This window comes from Montipora capricornis, chromosome 8, assembly GCF_036669925.1.
Source record: "Montipora capricornis isolate CH-2021 chromosome 8, ASM3666992v2, whole genome shotgun sequence".
NCBI lineage: Eukaryota > Metazoa > Cnidaria > Anthozoa > Scleractinia > Acroporidae > Montipora > Montipora capricornis.
Genome location: NC_090890.1, coordinates 5025014 through 5049296, shown reverse-complemented (window position 1 = coordinate 5049296; position 24283 = coordinate 5025014). Strand labels below are relative to the sequence as shown.

Genomic DNA, 24283 nt, shown 5'->3' with positions numbered 1-24283 from the left:
ATGAAGGGGGCAGCCTGCTACTGTAGACAACGTTGCCATGGCAGTTATCTTCAGTTGGTAATTAAACTGACATTTTTTTTTTAGTTGTCTTATGGAGGGGAATCACAAAGACGTACGTCTCCATCTTGAAACATGCAAGTTTGAAGCTGTCAAGGTAACTGTGCAACTTTTGTATTTTTTATGGGGATTGTGTGTCTGCTAGATGGGGTTAGTTCATTCTCTTTTTAAACAGTCGTTGCAGGCATTCCCATGGGATAAACGTCCTTGAAACACGGAGAAAAGGGTGGGGTTAGCAATGAGGAAACTAGTGAACAAGGGACAGATCATTCTGAGTCAGGCTTCTAGCTTCTTTTCTTTCCGGTTTCCCACATGTAAAGCTAACCATTGTAGCTTAGTGGAGATTGGGGGGGGGGGGGGGGGTGGGGATATCCACCTCCTTCACCTAGATTGAGTTAAATAAATGTTTTTGTATAGGGCGGGTACAAAAGTTGGACCGGATCAACTCGGATTGAGCGAAAAACGGTTTTGTAAGCCAAAACTATTCAACGTTTGATCCAATTTCACCAAGGTTAGCTTAAAGGCTACAGGTATATCACTGTTAGCTGCCTTTGACTCTTTGCTCATGGATAATTATCATGCATTTATTTTAACATTTGACATTTACACAGTAACATTTTTTATACTGTCTGCCTAATGGGAGATGTAAAGCTTTTGATTCTCATGGCAGGGATTTGTTAGATGTGGGACACCCATTTGGAACATGTACTTTAATTGAAATAGATTCATTAATGAATTTGGTACAACATTTTCAGAATACATGTATATGTGCACAAACATCTGTTACTTATGAGATTAAAGAGTGAAAGCATCGTTCATTCATTATATGTTCAAAACCAAAATGTTAGACCCTACGAGCACTTAAATGATGTTTATCTTTGTTCTTGCAAAGAGTGTTCTGCTGTGTCATTTTATTCTATTTGTTTTTCAACCTTAAAGTCTTGTAACTATTGGACCTCTCAAACAGTTGATAGTATCATTGAGAATGGAAAAACGTTTTATCAGAAATGTTACTTGGGCAAATATGTTTTTATTTCTGATTTGCCAAAGAAATTAGACATAGGCACTGTCCCTGTAAAAGTTGTTCATGGAGCAAGATGTCAAGGGTATTTTTGTTGTAATGTGGCTCCCAGTAGACAACAGCTTAAAACTGCCATTTTGGATAATAAGAAAAGCAGCACAGGCTTTTTGGTGTGGATTTCTAGCTATTGCATTAGTTGTGTTTTCCAGGGGCATGCAAGACAAAAGATGAGTTTAAAACAATGTTTTTATATGCAATGGTTCTGAACTAACAAATGTACCAAAAGTATTTTCAGATGTAGATTCTGTTATTGATCTCTTTTGTTCTATTATTGAAAATAAATTTAATTGTTTGGAAACAAAGTACGAGGTTGCATTTCTTAGATGTTTATGTGAAGTATCAAATATTGAAAGGAAACAAATAATAAGAAACCATAAATCTACTTCAGAAATTGCAGCAACTGCAAGAAAGGTGAGAGAAACATACAGCTCAATGGATCCAGAGAAAAAAAAGGAACTTCTTTCAAATTGTTTTGAAAAGTACAGGTCTATGGACCCATCAAAAAAAAAAAACAGAATCTTTCACATAAAGATGCAAAGTTTAGGTCAATGAACTAACATGATACAGAGCAACTTCTCTCAAACAAACAGCAAAAATACAAATAACCTGCACCTAAGTATAGGCAACTTAGAGCCTATTGTTATTCCATTTTCCATAGGTTAGGTGCTGCGCTCTTGCGGTGCGGGAGCCTGCTATTATGCTTTGGTTCATTCTTACATCTGAAGTCACTTGTTATTACCCTTGAGACCATTATTACATGTGAGGCCAGTTGTTAGATATTTGGGCTTTACAGGGACCAAGGCAAAATTTTCAGAAATGCCCAAATATTAAAATAATATGTATTTAGAAGCATATAATGAAGTGAAAGGTCTAGTTCTATTGAAGCAAAAGTTCTAGAAGCAAAGAAATCACGAGTTGGCTGATTGGTATGTATTTGAAAGTTTAGGAACGGTAGATTTTTTCTATACCAACAGCTACGTACAAAAGGGCCTGGATTCAGAGAAATACAGTAGCAAGATTTTCAAACAAACCGAAGGCTTCAATTTCCTGAGATTTTGCAAATGGCCGCCTTTTTAGCAAAATTTCTAAAAGCTGAAAATACCAGTGAATATATAAGTGTCCAGGTGTCTTGACTGGTATGCATTGAAAGTTTAAGGCTGTAGAATGGTTCTATGCAAAATCTCTGAACAAATACCAAAAAAATTTGGGATTGTAATTAGAGACAATAATTCATTGTCACCCAAAAATTATTGCATTGTAACAAGGAACAATAATTTATTGTAACCTACAAATTATTGGTTTGTATTGGTGGACAATTGTCACTCATTACCCTCCAATAATTTGTGCGTTACAATAGGCCTTTTGCAACTAACGATCACATGGTACAAAATCCGCCATGCTGGAGGGCCAGCTCATTATTATTACCCCCCGGGGACATTAAAACAAATGCAAGTCAAGATTGTCTTGCGCAGGTCTCTTTGCTTTAATGTCCCAGTGGGGGAATAATAATGAGCTTGCCCTCCAGCATGGCGGATTTTGTACCATGTGATCGTTAGTTGCAAAAGGCCTATTGTCATTCGTTGCGATCCAATAAATGAATGTATTTTCTCTTGTTATGGAAAGTAATGAGTAACTATTCTTGTCTGCGCAATGCCCACTGGACCGGTTCCCCTGGGAATTGCATACATGTATTTGCCTATTTAACAGAGTTTTGCAAAAGCAATCATTTTCTTTATGGCAAAGAAGTCTACAAGTAACGCACTACACTGTTTTATATTGCTTCGAATCCATTGGTGATATCTGAAACCGAGGAAGCCGAAAGGATAGGCGACACAAGAGCAGAGCGCGACGACTCTGCGACTACCGAAAACCATTCCTTGGTTCAGCACGCTTTTGGGCCATTTAAGGATTTAATACCTGCCAACTCAACTTGATTCTCGGAGAAAGAAACTCGACTCGACGATATGAAGTAGACGATCCACGAAGACACAATCGAAATGAAATACAAAGGAACCCAAATGCATTTTAAGTTTAACGTAGAGCTCGACAACATATTGGACGAGATACAAGCATCAAACTAAGATGCGACAGCATAACTGCACTCGTTTTTTAGACCAAAAAATTCGTATCCACAAGCGCAGAAGCTTGTAAAGACCGCCGACAGGTACAAAGACCGCTGGCAATTCGTCGAAGAGTACGCATCAAACGAGTTGGCAACTGGCACCAACCCCGATGACGAAAAGAAATTTTAAAAAGCAAAAGAAGTGGCCGTCAAAAAAAGAAAGAAAAAAGATTTTAAATTTGTTGATGAGAGACGGCAAAGATCCGCGCACTCCTATGGCTCTCGGATCAGATTTTTCGTGGTAGGTCTCGGTAACTAAACATGAATATTTTGTGAATCCCAAATGTATTGTGTTTTGTTGTTTAACTTAGGAAAAGTAATACGCTTTCGTTTGTAGGGCGCGAGACTTTTTAGCTCACTAGCCTTAGTGGCTAGTATCAGGTCTGATTTCACTAGCCATATCTAAATTTGCACTAGCCAGTCTCGTCATGCGCAGTTTCATTCATTTGTAAAAACTATCTCGAAAAAAATTCCACATTTCCAAACACAACTCGCACGTTTTGGTAAATACCTTCATATTCTCTTATCCATCCTCGCAACAGTGGCGCAAATATGCTGGAGTGTACTGCTTCCCGTATTTTTCTCACGAAAGCAAAGTTTTCGTGGCCTTAGGTCAATTTTCACAGAACCGTTGCGAAAACTTTGCAACTCACAAATGCACTGGAGTATGCTCGTTTGGAAGACTGGAAAGGCTGTTCTTTTGATTAGAGCTATTTGCGATTGAAATTGTCCTGAAAGGGATATTCAAAGCACAAAAGCAGCAGAATGTGGGAAAAATCTTAAATTAGATATAAAAGAAATTCGAAAGGACAGGCTTGCCCTTAAATGAGATTTTCTTTTTAATAGTTTCAAACAGCAATCCGTGCGATTTATGCTTGAATGGTTTTCGGAGTCAATTAAGGACGGTGCCTACTATTGCTATTGCGCAAACGTTCTGCGCATCTCGAGATACTCGGCTTATTAATACAGGGATATTTTTGCGCGGTCCAAAACTATGCAGAGAAAGCAGAACTTAGCCAGTGCTCTTGATATCCAAAAAGAAAATTGGGGGTAACCACGCAAGATAATTAAGCTTTTAAAGTTTTTACAATATTGTTGATTAATTATCTTCCAAAAATGCGTGGTTACCCCCAATTTTCTTTTTGGATTTCAATAACACTTATTGAGATCTGCTTTTCCCGCATAGTCAGTAAACCGAGCAAAAATACCTTTGAATTAGTAGGCACCGTCCTTTATATTCCGCGGCCACCGTGCTCGCAAGCAAGTTTTCTCTCGTATGTGAGATTCACCATCCCTGGTAAACGAGATAAGTCGCTCCACATTATCTCCTTCGTTTTTTTAAGTTTGAAATAAATTATATCTGGATTCGATTTCTAAACAAGTACGTGACCTCTTTCCATATACACGTAATAACGTCGCAAACAGTTTGCGTTGGCTAGATTGCAAACACTGACGCTTCTTGTGTTTGTGCTTGCGATCCTGTTTTCAATATGCGTGATTGCTTTACGTAACTTATCTCGTGACATCGTAAGAAAACGGCGCAAAAATAGAAGCAGAATTAAGAAGAAGGCAGAGAGGAAGTGTCAAAAGACGTCACCGATTCTGGGTCTGATGCATTTTCGAGGAGCAGCAACGGCTGCAACTTAGCCAGTATCAAATTATACTGTAGGAACTGGCTCTTTCTGATACAGGTATATTTAGCGCGGTATTCCCCAAGATATTCATTAAATTCACAATGTTTTGAGGAGTATCCTCCTTGCCACAATCGTACTCGGACGCCATTTTCATTACTTATACTTGCCTCTAATTCGTCAAAACGTATCACATGCACAAAAATATCGTCGATTGATCGCAAACAATCAGAAACAGTTTACGATTGTTTCCATATCGTTGTTTCCTCGTTTTGCATTGCTACTTGTCGCTAACAAGACGTAACGATAGAAATTTCTATCTCTTGCGTCTTGTTTGCGATCATCGGCGATTGGTCGGGGATGAATGTTTAAGGTATTTCCATTTACGCAAACTGTTTGTGATCAAGCTCTTTGACGGTGCTTGCGATTGTTTGCGACCGAGTTACAGGCATATGGAAACAGCAGCCGAGGATTTCCGCATGATTTCACACATGATAAATGGTTCGTAACGTGGCTTGGGGAAAGTGTAATCCGCGTTGGTTTTCTCTTCAGTTTTTTTTTCCAACTTATCATTTTTTAAGGCAGTAAATTGCATAGAATCCGCTCACAGTTTCTGTTGTTAGTTTCTATTCTCTCCTTTTGCCTTATCGATAACAAATAATTTTCATTTTTGGTCTTGTCCAGAACTCCACTGCTTCACAATATTTACTAGCCCCAATGGCTAGTGGAAGCTCAAAATCTACTAGCCAAAACTGAAATTTTACTAGCCTGTGGCTAGTTGGCTACCGTTAGTGTCAAGCCCTGGTTTGAACGAAGTGAGTAAGAACGTAACAATAATTTGTGGGTTACAATTTTCCCCGATTAAAAGTGTGATGTCCCGTAATAAGTGGATGCACGTAAAGCAGTGAACAAAAAATTGCAGGCTCAAAACATCTGAACGTGTGGTCGATGAAACCTCCGATGGGCAACCAAGTTGATCCAACTTTTTCATCCGATCTTGCGTAACAAAAAAATGAATGAAAAGATATGTGACAACGAAATACAAATGAGTTACACACAACGTTGTGAGACATCAATATTTCACAGGACTGTTAGGTTGGAATCAGACACTTAATATTTGCTCATATTATTACTGTTCGAGGGCAAAAAAAAAATAGATGAAAGAACACATACCACTGAATCGAACTCTCTGAAGTAAATCGCAGTCTGGATAGAAGATGCACAGCAATTTTCTGGATGCGCTTTGAATTTCCTTGAAAGGAGATCTGCTTCTTCTTTACAGTTTGTGTCAACGTCCGCAATGCTCATGGAACCCCTCTTTATCATCACGTCTCGTCTCTGGTAAGCCGCATTATCCTCAGTCTTTTTATACGTCCGCAATTCCCTTTCCATCTCAGTGCAATCTTGTCAGTTCTGAGCTAACTAACAAAACGGAAAGCACTGTTAAACAAATCGGAAACAAGGAAATCGTGATAATTTCAATGGCACTTTCTCGAAAATAGTACTAAATTTCATATTTACTTGTGTGTTTTCCATAAAGAGCACAGTAGCATTTTATGATACGCACAGAGTTTTTGAATAGAGACGATGAAATTTACACTAAAGAATTAAATTTGAAAATTGTCCCTACAATTTTCACAATCGTATGTAGTTTTCATTTCATCTTATTTTAATCTTTATCTTTACCGTAAGTGCCGTTATGGGAGTCGATCAGAGGTTAGAACAATAGTCATTCCATAATAAGCCTAATTTAAGCTAGTTAGTAATATAATGAAATCTTGAAATAATTATAAAGAACACGAGCTCTTAGACAACCTCAAGTCAGAGCCCTATTTCTTTCTACGTCTATCATGTTTAAAAATTTTCATTTTCATATAAGACTATCTACCTTCGAAGACCCACATTCAGTCTTACACGCATGTGTCTCAAGCTAAAAAAATATAACAAAACGCATTACTCTGCTGATGCAAATGATTTATTTTTATGCGTCGTAAAAAAAATGTGCGGATGAACAATCCGTCTGGTTGTTTTAATTCCCGTATTTATTCTTTCTTCAAAAGTGAGATTCTCAAATGAGAGAAAGGTCAAGGTATGATTCTTAAAAAAAGAACTCTGAAATAGTGAATTTAATAGTTTTTCATTTAACGTTAGCAATGGAGGCAACCGAGTCTCTTATTTTCTTTGTTGACTGTGGTATCGTAGCCATTCCATTGTCCCACATTTCTTTTTGGCAAGTGGTTGCCCTTCAGTTAGATTGGAAAGTCGCATCTACAATGTGACAAAATAAAAACTCTGTAAGTACTGGTTAATTCAATAGTGCTAGACTGGTGGCGAGATCGCCGGGTTTGATTGCTGGACTTGGTGTCATTTGTGATTGCAATGAAACCCACAAACAACTGGATTGTAACAATAATATTTTGCAACCTACAGATTACTGTTTTTGTAATAAAGTCTTAACCCCAAAATTATTGTACTGTGAGGAACAGGAAAACTGTAAACTATAAATTATTGGAGTCTTATAAGGGGCAACAGATTACAATATTGTAATAGGATCCCTGTAAACCGCAAATTCCTTTTAATGTTTAATTTGTTGTAAACCCCACCAATTACTGGCTTTTGATAAGGAAATTGTAACCCACTAATTGCTAGATTGTTCTGGAAGATAATTTGACCAGGTACCTCATGTATGTTAGTCACGAAATTTGACCAGGTACTTCATGTATGTTAGTCACGAAATTTGACCAGGTAATTCATGTATGTTAGTCAGTTTGATTTACCTTGGGTTTTGTATTAATACAGAAATCTTTCAGAGATGTTGTAACATATCGAAAACAAGGCTAACTGAGACATGATGGCCAGCTTTACAAATTCGCTTAAATACATCAGCTAAACACTTTTGCTGTAAACCGTGGGTATTAATAGTTATTATTCTAATTATTTCTCGACTTTTCCTCGTTTTTTGACTTTTTTTCCGGGAATTGTTTCCCAACTATCCAGGACTGATTCAATTGAATAAACGACATAAGAAGTGTAGAAGAGGAAAGTCAAACTTTATCGTGTGGTGATTATTTTCTTCACACAAACTCAGATTTGATCAGTACATATCGTTCTCAGTTAGAGCAAAATGGCAGAGAAAAATGGACCAAAATGTAAAAAGAGTGAATTGAAGAAAAACTCGTTTTGGAGCTGAATTAAGCCTAGAGAAAAGTTAGGGCCAGGTTAGGATAAGCTTTGAGAACCTTTGAGCAACTTTGAGAATTACTTTGTGCAAAACTGAGAATACCTGAGAAAAACTGAACCGACCTTTAGCAATTTGAGCTGTCCTTAAAACTACGTACCGTTATTAGTATCAGTAAGGCATGCCACGAAGTGAAAATGGGGAATAGTTTACAACAATACAGGTTAGTCATTGGCATGCATTGTGTTTATTTGGTGGCAAAGGAATTTCGAGGATGCTTCAAGGGGAAATTCTGGTGTTCTCTTTTACTTTTGTTTTACTTAGAGGCCATATATTTGCCAGTATTGAAAAGTTTGGTTCACATTTATGGAATGTCGCAAATGAATCATCTGACATACAAACAAACCCAGGTCCAGGAATTGTTGATCCGACTTCTATTTTTGTCAGATTTGCCTGTTATGGTTAATTTAAGTGACATTAACTATCAGCTGAAGTACAATGAAAGTTATAGTGCCGGGGGTTTGTGAAATAGTGCACTTCCTCGAATTGCAGACTTTCCTTATGTTGCATGTAAATGGTGGAAATGCTGCCAAGGGAAAGCGAGAGTTATGTGTGGAATTGAAGGGAGATTTTAATAGGTCTTGTTCATCTTGAGCAGGGATGGTACAAAACTGGACCTCCTTCTGGACCCCACCCGATAGAAGAAAGAAAACAATACATGGTTTTCACAGTGACGTCATCAAATTATTAAATCAAAATTGCAAGGTCTTCTGAATTTTTATCTAAAGGAAGTTGAATAATAAAAAGTCTTTCAAGTTTCCAGTTCCGTGACCTCTCACAGCATTTTGAATCTCCAAATTGTCACCTTGCTTGATACCATGATACAAAGCTCTTTGGTTTAAAAAAATTAATGAGTCTATCCCTATGAATCTCAGCAGTTGGAGCTTTTAGTTTGAGTACATTTGGAGATATGTTCATACACATGTATTTTATCAAAGTAAGAGCTTTCATCACAAAGTGAACTCCAGATGTTTTCATTGATTAGCAGCCGCCATATTAGTAGACCACATGGGTCTCCATGCAAAACTCTAAAAAGTTGCACGAAACTCTTCTATAAAAAACTCAGAAACGATGTACCGCACAAACCAAAGAATTGTAGAGGTTGTTAAAAAATTTGTTTACTACAACATTCCAAGTTCTTTGGCCTCTCTCGTTGAACTATTTCGAATTTATTTTTTTGTTGCGTGACAGTGTAAACTATTTTGAGGATACGAGAAGCGAAATGAAAATCAGCGTAGGCTCTAATTATCATGCCGCGCATCCTAATTCCTCCATTTGCGCATAACCACATTTCCTTGTTCCTGTGACCACAATGCCTTGCTTTTCGAAGTTCGTTCACTTGAGGCTCCTTCACTGCGGTGGGCTTTCGAAAAGTCCTCCGTCTCATTTAGATGGCACTCGGGACGACTGCGTTAGCAATTCGGGCTAGGGTGATTTCTGGAGGCCTTATCATTTTTTTTTACGTCGATCTGAGTTGATCCGGTCCGACTTTTGTATCTTCCTTTTAAGTATATACCACTCAAGCTGAATAACAAACAGAACCAGCATGATTCGTCATTCTTACAATATAGAGGTTTTGCACGGCAGCCATGTTGCATGGCAGGAACAATGAAAATGTTTTGCATTAGAAAGAACATTTATTCCCATAGGAAAAAGAATCTATTGTTCCTGCCATGCAACATGGCTGCTCTGCAAAACCTCTATAACCACCATGATATTTTGTTTTAACTCGGCTGCTTTAGTAGTTCGTGGAAATCGCTTGTCAGTCAACCAATCATGTCTATACTGCACAAGAAGCACTATTCACACATGGGGTATGTACCAATAACCATTATCCTTAATAGGAATTTCTTCAGCACACTGACAAGAGAATGGAAGAAGTCAAAACGATGCTAAAAGACAAGGATCAGGTACAATCATCTTATCTCGTCTACGGCACTAGGCAAAGCCGTCTTTGAGTTGTGGCTGTTTTGCTTACGAGGCCTCATAAACGACGAACTTTTTAAGATATCACAGCCAAGATTTCTACATTTTGCTGGAGAATTCGGGCCACAACACTGGGAACTCCGTGCCCATCTGTTTTAGAATAGTGTGAGGGATCTTTAACCACAGAGTTTATGAACAAGGGTTGTTAGACGCAGCCTACGGTTAATATTATAGTCCTTGTCCGGAAGAAATGAAAGTTATTTGCAGGTATTATTACAAAGGCAGTACTTTCTCCTCAGTCATTTAAAGACCCAGAGTATTGGTCCCGCCAGAGTTGAACTCACAAGCTCCCGGAGGATCGTTCGATGCACACCCTACTAAGCCAACCCGTCGGGAGTATCTTAAAGTAAGATGACTGGTGTAACTGAACGCTGTTTCAGTTGAGCAAAAAGTTTGAAATTTGTTTCAGGAAATTGTCTTTCTAAAAGCGATGATTTTGAAGTTGACAGAGCGAGTGGACAGGATGGAAAAAACGGTGGATATCCGAATAGGTAACTTCATTTTCCATAAAAAGATTCTTTTCCGTTCAAAGTTTTTATTCTCTATTTAAGATGGCTCAAAACAGTTTCCAACACATTCCAAGACTTAGATTTTGATGTGTCATTATAGCCACTCTTCATCAGTTGATGCTACAATCATGGTATCAAAAAACTGCCCAATCACTGGTGAACACGATGGTATTATTTTTGTGACACAATAGGTTACCATAGCAATACTATGACCTGCTAAAAACACCCTTAATTTCAGCTTTAAGCTCTTATATTTCAAAAAAGGCAAGGTGAATTTTTTTCTTATAACAGAATTTTGATTAGCAGGATAAGATGTAACTTTTGCCAAAGTTTAAAGAATCTCTGTACATGGGATTCAGAGCCATCTAAACTTTTCCAAAAATTAAGACGACTCTGAACCTCATGTACAGAATTTTAAATATAAGCGCTTAAAGCTGAAATTAAGGGTGTTTTTAGCAGGTCATAGTATTGCTATGGTAACCTATTGTGTCACAAAAATATTACCAACGTGTTCGCTAGTGATTGGGCAGTATTTTGATACCATAATTGTAGCATCAATTGATAAAGAGTAGAAATTATGTCCCATGAAAAATCTACGTCTTGGAAAGTGCTGGAAATTGCTTTGAGCCACCTTAAGCTCATCCAGCGTCCTGTTTATTGTCGGCAGATCTGTTGGATGAAAGCCAAACAAAATTGTCGTCAGATTTGCTGGACTCGAGACAAAGCATTTCGCAAATCCAGGTTTGTGTACAAAATTAACGAGAATAGAAATAGAGAGATTTAGTTTCGCGTTTACGCGTGAAACAGCAAAGGGGAAACCACAGACTATTGCTAGTTATAAAAACTTGGAAACTCTTTATTTCAAACTTGTCTCTCTCTTAAATGGAAGTTGCTCGACATCTGTTGGTAACAACAAACAACGTCCTTCTATTTTTGGCTTAACGCAAATTCTGACGTTTGCCCACCCACACTGCCAGCTGAGCCTTTCTTAACTCGACGACAAAGGAAGTACTCTGCAGAAATCGTGTTAAGTCTTTTTTGAGTATGCGCAAGCCGTTGCTTGGAGACAGTTTCAAACCCAGGCCAAGTCTTGATCGCACTCTTAGATCATACTAAAGGCTCGATTTTGACTTTCGCCTGTATATGATGCGCGTGTTGCCTTAACCGGTTTGACCTGAGTGACCAGTCCAGAAACTTGTAATTGGGCTTGACACGATTTCTGCATAGCCTCTCTTGCTCGCCTCTGAAGAGGCGTTTATTAAATATCTCAAATGTCGAGCTGTAATTCGCCAACGGCATAATCACAGAGAGGACAGAACTGATCATTTCAGCTCACGTCTCCTGTCACTTTATCTCATTTGCTTTTTCTCTTGTTTGGTTTTCTCACACAGACCGATTTGTCAAATGTCGAGGCACGGCTTTGGGGTGTAGGAAGTAAGTTCTCACAACTTCGGTCTATGGAAATTCAACGGAATTAAATTACATTTAAGTGTTCCAAAGTATTCTTCGAGCAAGCCTTTTGCAATTTAGTGTCAAAAGAAATGTCGTGATGGAGTTTTTGGTGATTGGCTTAAAACGAAGCTTCGCAACAGCAACAGAACGGAAGGCTTCGAGAACGTTACGATACAGTAGATTTAATGAGTGAACACGATGGCTCTGCAAGTACCTTTTGAATTTTCTGCATTACTTTGTGGTCGTCGTCAAAAAAACGACGCGAAGTGACCGTATTTGACGTTTTGTTGCGGATTTGAGCACGGGACCATGAACTTTTTGCTTCTATCCCGCTTATACGAGTATAAATCATGGACACTTGCAGAGCATTTCAAAAGTGGAACTCGAGGCCGTCGTCGTAGTTGTGTAAGCTCACGCCAACGTTCCAGCCAATCAGTTGTAACTGCTTCGTTTTGTTTTCCCGCGCTTAGGGCCCGCTAACATGTATTCATTCCAATGTCTATAGAAAGTCATTCCATGCGCGATAGAAAATCACTCAGGGTGTTGTTTGGTTCTTCCAACTATTTCTTGTTTCAGCTTTTGATATCCAGCCGTTATTCAAGTGCAAGGGTACATTTGTCGGTCACCAGGTAAGAGAGTGTGTAAAGATTTATATTCACTAGGCGCATCGTTTATAACTCTACCCGAGCGAGGATTTTGGTTGTGCAAAACTACTTCCCAAAAACTGCTGCAAGGAAAATTCCGTAACCGTTATTCGACGTTTCACCGCGCAAAGTATGTAGGACGTATCTACAGCTTAGTAGTGTATTTTCCGAAGGTGTAAGGTTCGACTTCTGTTCCGAAAACTAAGATTTTTCTGATTCATCGTCGGTAGAAACATGTCTTTTTTTCTTTCTGTCATTCTCAAGGGACCCGTTTGGACGTTATGTACCAATGGTGATTGGCTATTTAGTGGGTCATCTGACAAGACAATAAAGGTTCGTTACATACTGCGATATTAAATGGGAAATATCTTTTGCGGGTGGCATATATATTATAAGGGAAAAGGTGGTCACGTCTGAAATTTTTTTTCCGTAGTTTTCCGGGACCTTTTACTGTGCACTGATCATTTAATGTCTCTGTTCCTTAAGTTTAATGTTAAACGTGCTGGCTACGCGATATGAGTAAACGTGGCGGATGTACAGTTCGCGTACGAAGGACGGCGAGGTCAGTGAGCCATCGTAAACTGAACCAGAATAATATAGTGAGTGCTGATAGTCTCAGCAGGCTCATGTGCAGCCCAGCGCAAGTAATTCAGTAAAATGTTGGTTGTTGATGAGAAAAAAAACATCTGCTTCCCAAATAAGGCTGGTCAGTTGCACATACAAATGTACGACACAAGCACAAGCAAACGCAACATACATGATTCTACTAGCGTTTTGTTAATTCGCAACTTTTTAGGACAAAAGCCGCAATCCACAAGTGAATAGACCGTATTCGTATTCTCAGTATTGGACTGGAACTAGCTTGCAATGGAGGCTAATGCGGGGGAATATATTAAAATGTATTTGCATTTGAAAAGGTTCCCCCGCATTAGCCTCCATTGCAAGCTCGTTCCAGTCCAATACTGAGAATACGAATATGGTCCATTCGGCTTCGTATGTTGTTTATGCTTACGCTGGCGTTTCTAGTGAAAACCAGCGCTAAAGTCAGTCAACCAACAAACTAAACTCACATGTACCGCCGGGTCTGGAAGTCAAGCCAGGACATCAGTAGAAGGCAAGATTCTCTTAATTGTTTAACAGCATAACGTTAAGCCGAAAGTTTTCGTTTGATTTTTGGGCAGCATGGTTGGTACGTTTAGCGGCGCGTCAAACACCGCCATTCAACAAATCAGTGTTGTGTTTATTTCATTATATTTTTTTTACAAGGTGTGGGATACGTTGACGACATACAAGTGTGTGAAGACGCTGGAAGGACATAGTGGAATTGTGTTGGCCTTGTGCACTCACGAGTATGTCAGTTGTTTCTTTTTATAGGCATCTAAGATGTATTCTCTGACCTATCAGGATTCACTTTTGGGGTTACATTATTTACTTTTGACCATGACTGAAGCAAGAAACATTGTCTTTTTGGCTTGATGCTCAGGTGGAAATGAACTGGAAATGTTTGTTTCGGAAAGTTTGCGCCCGCGGGAAGCAAAATGTTTGTTGACCTTATATTTAACTATTTTTTGCGCGTGAGAAGCAAGATTTCTTGTCCGCAACAGTGTTTACAAGTTCATCCATTCCCCTCAGGTGCTGTTTCTCTTCCGCGCTCGGAACCACCGAGTTAAAATGCATTTTTCTCTCTTTCTTGCAGCAAAAAGCTTTACAGTGGATCTGCAGATTGTACAATAAATGTAGGTATAAGGCAAACCTATCCATAACTTGCAACCACGATAAAAAAAATGTCTAGAGACACGGATAAATATAATATTGTTGCGATACGCCGTCATGTTGATGGCGTAAAAAACAGGTCAATTGCAACGTCTAGGCAAATCATTGATATAAACAATCGTGCATGCTGTTAAAGAGTGTGGCGGTGTCGTTAAAACTTAAAATAGAAGGATACTCAGATGAAGCGCGTGAAGAAGCAGTTCCTCGCTAGGGCCAGCCTTAATTTTATTTCTTATTCTGTCAGGTGTGGTGTCTCGAAGCTCTCGAGCTGCTCGATTCGATTCGTGGTCACGAGAATCCGGTCTGTACCCTGGTTACAAAAAGAAACATGCTCTTCAGTGGTTCTCTCAAGAAAATAAAGGTATCTATACGAATTGAACACGGAATTCAAACGTCCCACAGGGTTATGAATACTGAGGGGTTGTGAGACGGAATCTACGGTTCATCGTCCTTATCCGAGAAGAATGGATAGTCTAACCATTTGCAGATGTCACCACAGAGGCAGCACTTTCTCGTCAGTTATTTCAAAGACCCTGACTGTTGGTTGATTCCCGCGAGCTAAATTTACATGTATACTGGGTATTGTTGTTTGTCTGTCCAGCATTCTAAGAGGGTAGAGTGGCTGAGTGAATATGAAGAGACTATATAAATGTAAAATACATTGTTTTGAACTGGGGAAAGAAACATGGCAAGGTTTTAGAGCACCGTAGTTTTGAACGTTACTTAAGCAGGAACGAAATCCAGACTTGAACGGAAGTTGAATCCATGACCACTGTGATACTGGTGGTGTCGTGGAGTGCTCTATAGCCTGCGAACGCAGACGTATTTCCGGCGGAAACGACCGCCGGAAATACGTCTGCGTTCGCCCGCTAAGTGCTCTACCAATTTTGTTGTCAAGCCAAATGGAAGTTTGTTGTTTTTTGTGAGTTTATAATAAACGCGAAGACGACGTGAATATGAACATAAAATTGCAGTTATGAACGTTATTTAGACAGTAGCTGAAGGAAACCCTATAGAAATTCAGACACAGATTCCCGAATGTTGGAATAACAAAATAAATGATGGTACCCTAATTGCACAGCTCTTAGCTCATATTTCAATGGAATACAATTTTCCGGTTGCTCTCATATTTCTGAACGTCATATCAAACCGTTTTCTAATCCTGATCGTTTTACTGTTGATAGGTTTGGAATCTTCAGACCATGGAGCTGATGCAGGAACTGACGGGTCTTAATCACTGGGTGCGCGCATTGGTGGCGTCAGAAAGACACCTCTTCAGTGGTTCCTACCAAACCATTAAGGTACATTTATAGAAAGGGCATGTTTAGCCACGAATTTGTCTATTGTGTAATTGTTTTATTTATCAAGTGACATAGTAGCATCCATATATGTGCACAATGGTTGTAGTGGGTGCGCGAAAGCCTAACAAGGGTTCAACCAGTAGAAATTCAACCACCTAAGCAATGGCTCTTGAATGTTATCGTATATATGCAAGAAATAACATGTAAAGTAGGCTGAAGAACCCACACACGGGGCACGGAGGTCTTTCAGATCGGGGACTTCTGCGAATCGTCCATGTAATGTTAAGACGATTGTGACGCCCATCATTCATGCCGTCATGGAAGCAATCCACAAGCCGTTGTTGGTTGTTTTCAGTTTTTGGTCTCACGGAAAAAAAGCGCTATATAAATGCTTGCTCGTAGTGAAACCTCACTTAGCTTTCAAGCCAGTTCACAGGCACTCATCTTTTGGTAATCTGGGAAAAAAAAAGAAGCAATTCAATCCGGACGTCGATTGAAAAAAAATCCAACCACTGCTCCGGATTTTGAACCTGGCGCAACAGTTGTGACTAGAATAGATCTGCCACAGGCTTGTGGGACACTTTATGACAAATACATAACAAACAACTTTAGGGCCAAAAGGAGACGTAAAGTAGTGGTTTCATGCTCCCTCCCAAGGATGCCGTTTGAAGTGTTAAGAACTAATCTGCACTATTTATGCCTGGAGATTTGCTCGAAAATAGACCGAATGCATAAATGGCGGCCAAAAATGTGTTCTTTTGTAAGCAAATCCAATGCTTTAAAGTGCTACTATGATTAAAAAATCAGTTTCTTTTTTTCTTCGGAGTTTGAAAGCGTGTTCGCTTAACACCTGACTGGTAAAATTTTGAGCTTTGATTTTTATCCAAAGCCTTTTTTTGGTCACAGTAGCAATTTAGACCACGCTGCCTCGCATTATAAGTGCTTTCATGTTACGCTATCCCCGGCATGTTGGTGGAAAGAAAAATCTCTCATTATATAACTCTTTTTGTTCATCCAGCATTTTATACCGTACATCATTGTCATCTCGGTCTCAAGCACTTGAATGCAAGCCACCAATGGTATGCCCTGAATCTCGTAAAAGTGAAAGCGTCGCAGTAACGTGTTTCATTTATGTTGCAGCTTTGGGACTTGGACACGTTAGAGTGTGTTCGAGTCCTGCAGACTTCAGGCGGCAGCGTTTATTCTCTTGCTGTCACAAAGGAGTATGTAGTCTGTGGGACGTACGAAAACCAAATACAAGTAAGGACAAAATCATTCTCAGCGTTGTAGATTTCAGATTATTTAAAGTAGACAGTTAAATGGACTATCTTCGATTTTCCTCTACGTTGGAATTTCTCGAGCCTGGCTTAGACTGTTGATGTATTATCTGTGAAAAGGGTCAAAACGTTATGCAAGAAGGCTGGAATTTTTAGCTTGTTTATTTCACGCTTTCGGTTGCTTTTGGACGATAGCAGAGAAACGCTCCTCGTGCAGAATGTGATGAATACCCGTGCAGGGCGTAAACTATAATGCACGTGCAAAGCGTATGCAGATGCATAGGGTGAATGATGCACGTGCACGGAGTGCTGTTTACTTGTTTTTGCTTAAGCTATTAACGTGCTCTTCGATGCAGATGAACGCCCTCCCAAAGCCTTGTGGGTTTGTTTTGTTATAAAACAAACTCTTCAGCACTTTCTTTGTAATCTTTTTTAAGCCTGGTCAAGCAGAAGCAACACTGGGTGACGCCCTAATTTGTAGTTAATTGTTGTCTGTTACTCTAACAGAAGGTCATTCTCGTCCCCAGAGCCACTCGCTTTCACTTACCGTTGCGAGTGACTCTGGTTGCAAAAGAAAATTCGAATTTTTTCATCGGTTAAGAAAAACTGAATGCGCACCGAAAATTAAGTGATAAATTACCGCGCACTTCCTGTTCGAAACGCGGGAATTTTGACGCGCTGTTGTCATTCTCGTCCCGAGAGATGAATAAGGCTTGCAAAAATGGCGACAAGTACGTCGACCACGCCAAAAAAAAAGTACTAAGTAGTGCATCAGTTTCCCCATAACCAAACCCCGTGGGCAAAATTCACGGGAAGTCTCGTTTCTGTACAGCGACTGCATGCAAGGCAGCTTTTTGTTCCCTTTTCAATACTAAATTTCTAAGTTCAGCGAAATTAGTGTCTCCTAACCCGGCTTCAAATTGCAGCAATCATCAAGGAGGCAGTGCAGTTCAGCGGTTAAGGCGGTTTGCCTTGAGGTCCGGGGATCCCGGGTTCAAGACCCGTTCTGACCACTCGTTGAATTTGTTCCTGGTAGTCCCTGGTTCAACTTCTCAGCTGCACTTGTAAATAGTCAACTAGCTTGCCTCCGGCGTGTTGGAATTCTTAACAGTTGTTGTTGAATGTTCTGTTCTGTCATGATGATATTTCATTGGCCCTGAAAAGCCCCTATGGGGAGTGGTCAATCAGATTAAGTATTTGTTATAAGTATTAAAAGGCAAAGCAGGACGGTCACTCCCTCCCTAAGACACACATCTGAACATGAGCAAGTACATTTTTGACTATTCAATGATCTAAACGCTACTGAGTTGCGTAAGTTGCTTGTACGTCTCTTGAGGACCGGGATTAACGATGGTTGTTTTACGCAGGTGTACGATTTGAACTCACACAAGCACTTGGAAACGTTAAATGGTAAGTAACGCAGGTATGATTAACCGGGAGTCGGGCATGCGCTTATCTCGCCTCCTTAGAGGCTCAAACGAAAAAGGACAGGCATGAAATAGGTTGGTAGCCTGATTCGCGCCTATACACACTCAGCACGGCGGAATCGGAATCACGAGTTATAATACCAAGAGAAGATGTAGCAATTTTTCGCTACGGGAATACTCAAATACGCTTCATATCATCGTGCAACGAGAAATAGTTCAAATGATGGCAACCAGTCGGCGATTAACAAAGTTTAAAATCCAGTCTGAGTCAGTAATCAGATTGAAGCGTGCGCATGCAGACCCCAGTGCCCTTTGGGTCTTTGTACCTCTGCATAAAACCTCTGCGGATAAGAGACAATTCTACAGCTGCACCAAGCACAGTCGAACCGATGACCTTTCCATGCACAAACAGAGTAGTATGGTATTTTCCAAAGTGGCCTATTGCCCCGCCTAACTGCTGACTGAAATTTGTGAATGGGGCATTCTCGCTATTGTAGTGAAAGATATGGTGAAATGAACCCCAGCAAATGAACGATGAAATGTATCTTGTTATCATGGATGCTCGACCGTCATGAACCCAGTTCAACTACCAGCTGCGCATGTTCATGGCCAACTGGTCTGTCTTGCGCTAATTGGGATTCTTAACGATTTTTTGACATTGTTTCGATCATTTGTTCCAGTGGTTCTGAAAAGCCCTAAACGGGGAGAGGTCTATTGAGGCTATTCTCACCATCCGGTATTGCAATAGGTTTTGGGGGGGTCTAAGCATAAAAACAATACAAGTTATTTACTCTTGAGACTGTATCATGCTTTAGTGAACTGGATATCCATTGTTTTGATGCAAATGACCTCCGGCCCCTAAATGAACTGTATTATGGGATTGGTGAAAAAAGCGAATACAGTTAGAGGTAATTAAAAAAAATACAGTGCAATTGACGTTGGGGTGAATTAATTGTGCATACAGTCTTCAGAGCAATCGTGAGATTATTCCTGACGCGAAGTTAATGGTTGCCAGTCTATTTTCAAAAATGTGAATTTGAAGTTTGGATCTTTGAATGTAGGTCATGTGGGAACTGTGTACGGACTGGCTGTCTTGAGTGCTCCTGGTCAAACACGTTTGTTTAGTGCATCTTATGACAGATCACTGAGGGTAAGTGCAAACCCCGGGGATCACAAAGAAATGCGTTGGGTTCTACACAGGCTTTGTCAGGGTAAATCCCGACAAGCGACATGGTCTAAAAAGTAGCCACAGCACGTAAAGTGAATCTGCGACAAACTATATCCTTTCTTTCAGTTTTCTTTAATTTCCGACAGCAACGTGAAATATTGACAAAGCAGGACCTTCACGTTCACCTTTTAGAAAGTTTTGGTTTCGCTTTTGTTGCATGAATTTTTATCGATGAATGGATTTTTTGGACTCTAACAAAATATGAAGAATTTGCAGTGGATTGCGTTACTACAGAAATTTATCTGTGTACGTAATCGAACAAAATGTCTGAAATGCTTTTCTTCGGAGCGGGTGGCACGGAAAGTCTCGGACTTACGATTTTTCTCTCTAACGTTTTTTCACAACTTGTCGCAGTGATGAAAGATATAAGAAAGAGAACCTGGGTTCGTTGGTTGTCATGCTTACAAACACACTAGTCTTATTTCAATTCAATTCAAGGGAGGGCTGGCCGATAATTTCAAGTCCCCTGCCCCAAAGTAAAATTGGGGCTTGATATTTTTCAATCTCTGTACGTATAGACCTGTCACTGGAAGGACTGTGTGATGCGTTCAAATCGTCATATACTGTCCGTACGGATTGTAAATTCAACTTGCAGACTCTTTCATTCTTAAAGATCTGTTCAGTCCTGACGACTCCTTTAAAAGATTAGGGAGCCTACGATGATGCCTGCGAGAACGCCACAAAATAATAGCTCTAATGAGCAAAAACAAAAGCTCTGCACGCCGTGCACGTGCATTTTTCATTTTGGTACATTTTTTTGCTGTCCTCGTCCTGCCAACGACGTGAATTGACCAAATTTCAAGTTGTGTAGAGAACATGACGAGACATTTTCAATTTTCTCCCCAAACAACCACACAATTCATGCCAATTTTATTCTTGCAATGTTGATGCACACTTTCCATTCCGAACGAATTGGGGTTACCTTATCATAGGAAATTAACGCTCCATGAAATTAACGCGAATCGTTAAAATTCGCGTTAATTTAAGTCGCGTTAATTTTGTTGAGCGTTAATTTCCGCGACGTTAATTAAGTGCAGCGTTAATTCCGCGCTCTTAATTTCCAGTATCTTAACCCCAATTTTGGAAACTGTCCAGACATTCTTGACACCTAAAAAACATTAACTACAAGCTTTCTTTCTTTCCATTTACCCTTAGTTTTTCATCTTTCACAAAAGCTAGGGCAAGGGTTTACAATATTTCGAGTTCATCTTCATCGTTGTCGCTATCAGAAGTGATGTCAATATCTTCTCTTTTGATTTCGCGTATTTAATCGCGTTAATTTCCTTTATTATGAAATTCTACCTCCTCCTTAGCGTTAATTTTCTTTATTCGAAAGTCGTTGTACATTAAATTCGCGTTAATTTAAGTCGCGTTAATTTCCAATACCTTAATTTCATCGAGCGTTAATTTCCTATAATAAGGTATAACGAAGTTATTACAATGACGGGAAAAAATATTTTTAGACGACGTTCTCTTTGGCGTCTTCGTCGTCTCCCTCCTTGCGTAAGCTCCCTATTGTATCAGTATTGGACGTGGTTCAGGGAGAAATAATGAGGAAAGAATGATACATAAATCGCGGCAATGAATACTTTCAATAATTAGATTAGCATCCGTAAACGCAGATTCAGTGTTCACGGTGGAAGTCATCCTCTTGTTCTACTGCAGGTGTGGAACCTGGAAAGTTTTACTTGTGTTCAGACCCTTCTCCGTCACCAAGGGAGCGTGGCAGCTCTGGCAGTTACGAAAGGCAGAATTTTCTCTGGAGCGGTAGATAGTACAGTGAAGGTGAGGTTTGACTTTTGCCACGTTCGATGGTAAAGTGATGATCTTACGTTTTGTAGAATGTCAAATTGCTAAGGTGAGGATGCCTGGCTTTAGTTGTTGGTTGGTTGAACAACTCTGTGGACTGTGGACCGAATATTTTGTCAACGGCGTTTGTCCGGTGGAGATGCAGATTAGAGGTTTTGCACGGCAGCCATGTTGCATGGCAGAAACAATGAAAATGTTTTGCATAAGAAAGAACATTTGTTCCCATAGAAGAAGAATCTATTGTTCCTGCCATGCAACATGGCTGCTGTACAAAACCTCTATTAACCTGTGGACAGTGCACCACCAAGGCGCAAGTAGTTTTTCGCTTAGACGCGGTGCTGTTCAGTGATATAACTTTTTAAGTCCCGGCTACACGTTGTAACACTTTTAGAAGAACACGTCCCAACATTATGATAAGAACGCTTCTGACAATGTTGTATTCACATATGGCATTGTTAGAAACACGTCACTTTAGTCACCGCCGCCATTTTGGATTACTCATGGTTCTCGGATTGGTCTTTGCAATACAACGTTGTGAACAGGGTGGCTACACGCTTCAACATTTGTTTTATGTTAGAGAAAACGTTTGATCGAAATCAAAGGGCCGCCACACAGCTCTCGGAACGACTCTCAGGATTGGTTCAGAAAACAATAGACCCAAAGAACGATACAAAAGAAGCAATGGAGGACCCTACCCCTAAAAGCAATAGAGTTGCGTCGTAAAGGGATCCAATGAAATTAGAGGTTGTAAAGAGCTGCGTCCTGACTGAAATCAAAACATTCTTCCAACAAAAAATGTTGAACAAACGCATCAAACATGCATGCTACACATTCTAACATTTTTGATCCAACAATAGTTTTATAGCTATGGTGGAACGTGTTTCCGGGTTGGGGAAACGCTTCCCCTGGGCTTGGCGTAATTCGACTGAGACTGGTTATCTCCTACAGCACTATTTCTCATAATAAATTTTATTTCCATTTGTTTTTTCTCTTAGGTATGGCAATAAAGGGAGCTGGAACTCTCTTTTCGAAGTGCATTGGCTCCTGCGACTCGTGTTTTCAACGGCTTTGATCTCGCCTTGGAGCCACTCTGCAATAAGAACAGAAATGAAGCTTCAATCAAATGACTAGTGACATAAATTCGTTGTAGATAATTCGCCTCATGTGAAAAATTCGGGGCATTAAGAACATAATGCCGATAATGGCTAATTCCTCTCTTTTATCAAAGGCCGAAGTAACATTTAAAAAAGAAAACGAAACGCCGGGCTGTGAACTACCGAAATTATTTTGGAGCTCCAACCTTATCGTATCAGTTTTGTTGGACGTGTATTATCAAAATACCTCAGCCATTTGCTCGGTATAAAGTTGCTAATGCCTATCGCTAAGGTTTGTTCCGAAGTTCGCTTTGAAAAAATAGGGGTGATAGGAAGTGGCCGATCAAGAGATGCAACTGAACCAAATAGCGCCAGCATTGGCATTTCTCAAACAAACTCACGGGTGTATCGTTTAAACTTAACATCAACCAAATCAAAGAGGTAACCTTGCTTTAATTTTTTTTCAACTTCGTTCTCAAGGTCCTTGAAGAGAGTAAAAGCAAGGTTGCAAGGCTACAATTTTCTCAGTTGACATTTAGTAAATTTTGTGATGATAAAACAGCTGTTGATCAGTGTTAGGGCTTGACGGACTCAGTAGCCAAGTTCTTTTTTTATTACGTCGTCGAAATCGTTCAAAATTTAAAATTCAAACAAAGAAGTTGGTGTATTCACGCGAGTTCCCGATTGGATCAAACGGGAAACCGCAAGGGATCTGAAAGTAAGCGTCATTTCATTCTGGTCGCAGAGCCTCTTGGCCACGTTAGTCGCCGGAAGTCTGGGGCACGATTTGGACGAGATCTACAACCATCTTTCAGAATGCGAGCCACCATCAAGAATCGAGGAAGAGAAGCGGAACTATTGTAGTCTGCTTGAAACCCGAAAGCTAATGAAATCTAGCAGAACAGAAACTAATTCTATAGAAAGCTGCAGAAAAATAAAATTTTAATATATCAGTTACACATGACATTTGTCATTTTAGTTCATTATTTGGGAGCGATAGGCCATAATCACACAGCGCGGGTCATTTTGAGTCCCGAGGGATTGAAACCTTTTGTTTTGCCCCACCGAAATTCGTCCCCAAACATTTCAATTCAAGGCTCGGGGTGCCAAATCTATTGCCTATGGCCAATGTGGCCGCCGCGCGAATAAGGCGGCATTGTTTACTTTAAGCTTCAGAATGTGGCTCTACGTACGCAATTAAATCCGTTCCAGCAGAACGAAAACAACGAATTTCACGTGGAAATTGCTTCCTACCTTGTTGTGTCCTCGGCTTCGCTCTTATCCTCCATTTCTGTGGCTTTTACCCATGTGCTCACAAGATATAACACGTGATGACAGGACTTATGGATGCTGCCATAATTTATTTTATTTATATTTGTCGTTATTCGCTTTTTTCATCCTTTCCATAATACTGGTTATTTGGGATCGAGAGGGGGAATATTTGCATTAAAACGATGGATGTTCAGTTCACTGAAGCCTGATAACAGTCCTAACAGTAAATATTAAACTTGTACAGTTTTTTTTAAATGTAACTACACCCCCACCCACCCCCCCCAAAAAAAAATTGCATCATGGGATGGTGAAAATAGTCAATTTTGTCGGCAGAAAAATATTCTCCCTATTCACCTGACCTGACCTGTAACCTGACCTGACC

At 39.9% G+C, this 24283-nt stretch overlaps 1 protein-coding gene across 1 annotated transcript in view; it reads left to right on the top strand.

The window, feature by feature from the left end:
* The window catches only part of LOC138060624 (E3 ubiquitin-protein ligase TRAF7-like), a 36668-nt gene extending 13082 nt beyond the window's left edge, over positions 1-23586 (top strand). Inside the window, exons 10-25 of the mRNA XM_068906463.1 lie at positions 85-154; positions 9974-10039; positions 10525-10606; positions 11292-11365; positions 12016-12058; positions 12653-12705; positions 12985-13053; positions 13987-14069; positions 14417-14456; positions 14738-14854; positions 15678-15794; positions 16935-17054; positions 18439-18481; positions 19560-19648; positions 21392-21511; positions 22531-23586. Coding sequence (XP_068762564.1) covers positions 85-154; positions 9974-10039; positions 10525-10606; positions 11292-11365; positions 12016-12058; positions 12653-12705; positions 12985-13053; positions 13987-14069; positions 14417-14456; positions 14738-14854; positions 15678-15794; positions 16935-17054; positions 18439-18481; positions 19560-19648; positions 21392-21511; positions 22531-22542 — 1198 coding nt within the window. The 3' untranslated portion in view covers positions 22543-23586. The remainder of the gene's footprint in view (positions 1-84; positions 155-9973; positions 10040-10524; positions 10607-11291; positions 11366-12015; positions 12059-12652; positions 12706-12984; positions 13054-13986; positions 14070-14416; positions 14457-14737; positions 14855-15677; positions 15795-16934; positions 17055-18438; positions 18482-19559; positions 19649-21391; positions 21512-22530) is intronic.
* The last annotated feature ends 697 nt before the right edge of the window (positions 23587-24283 follow it).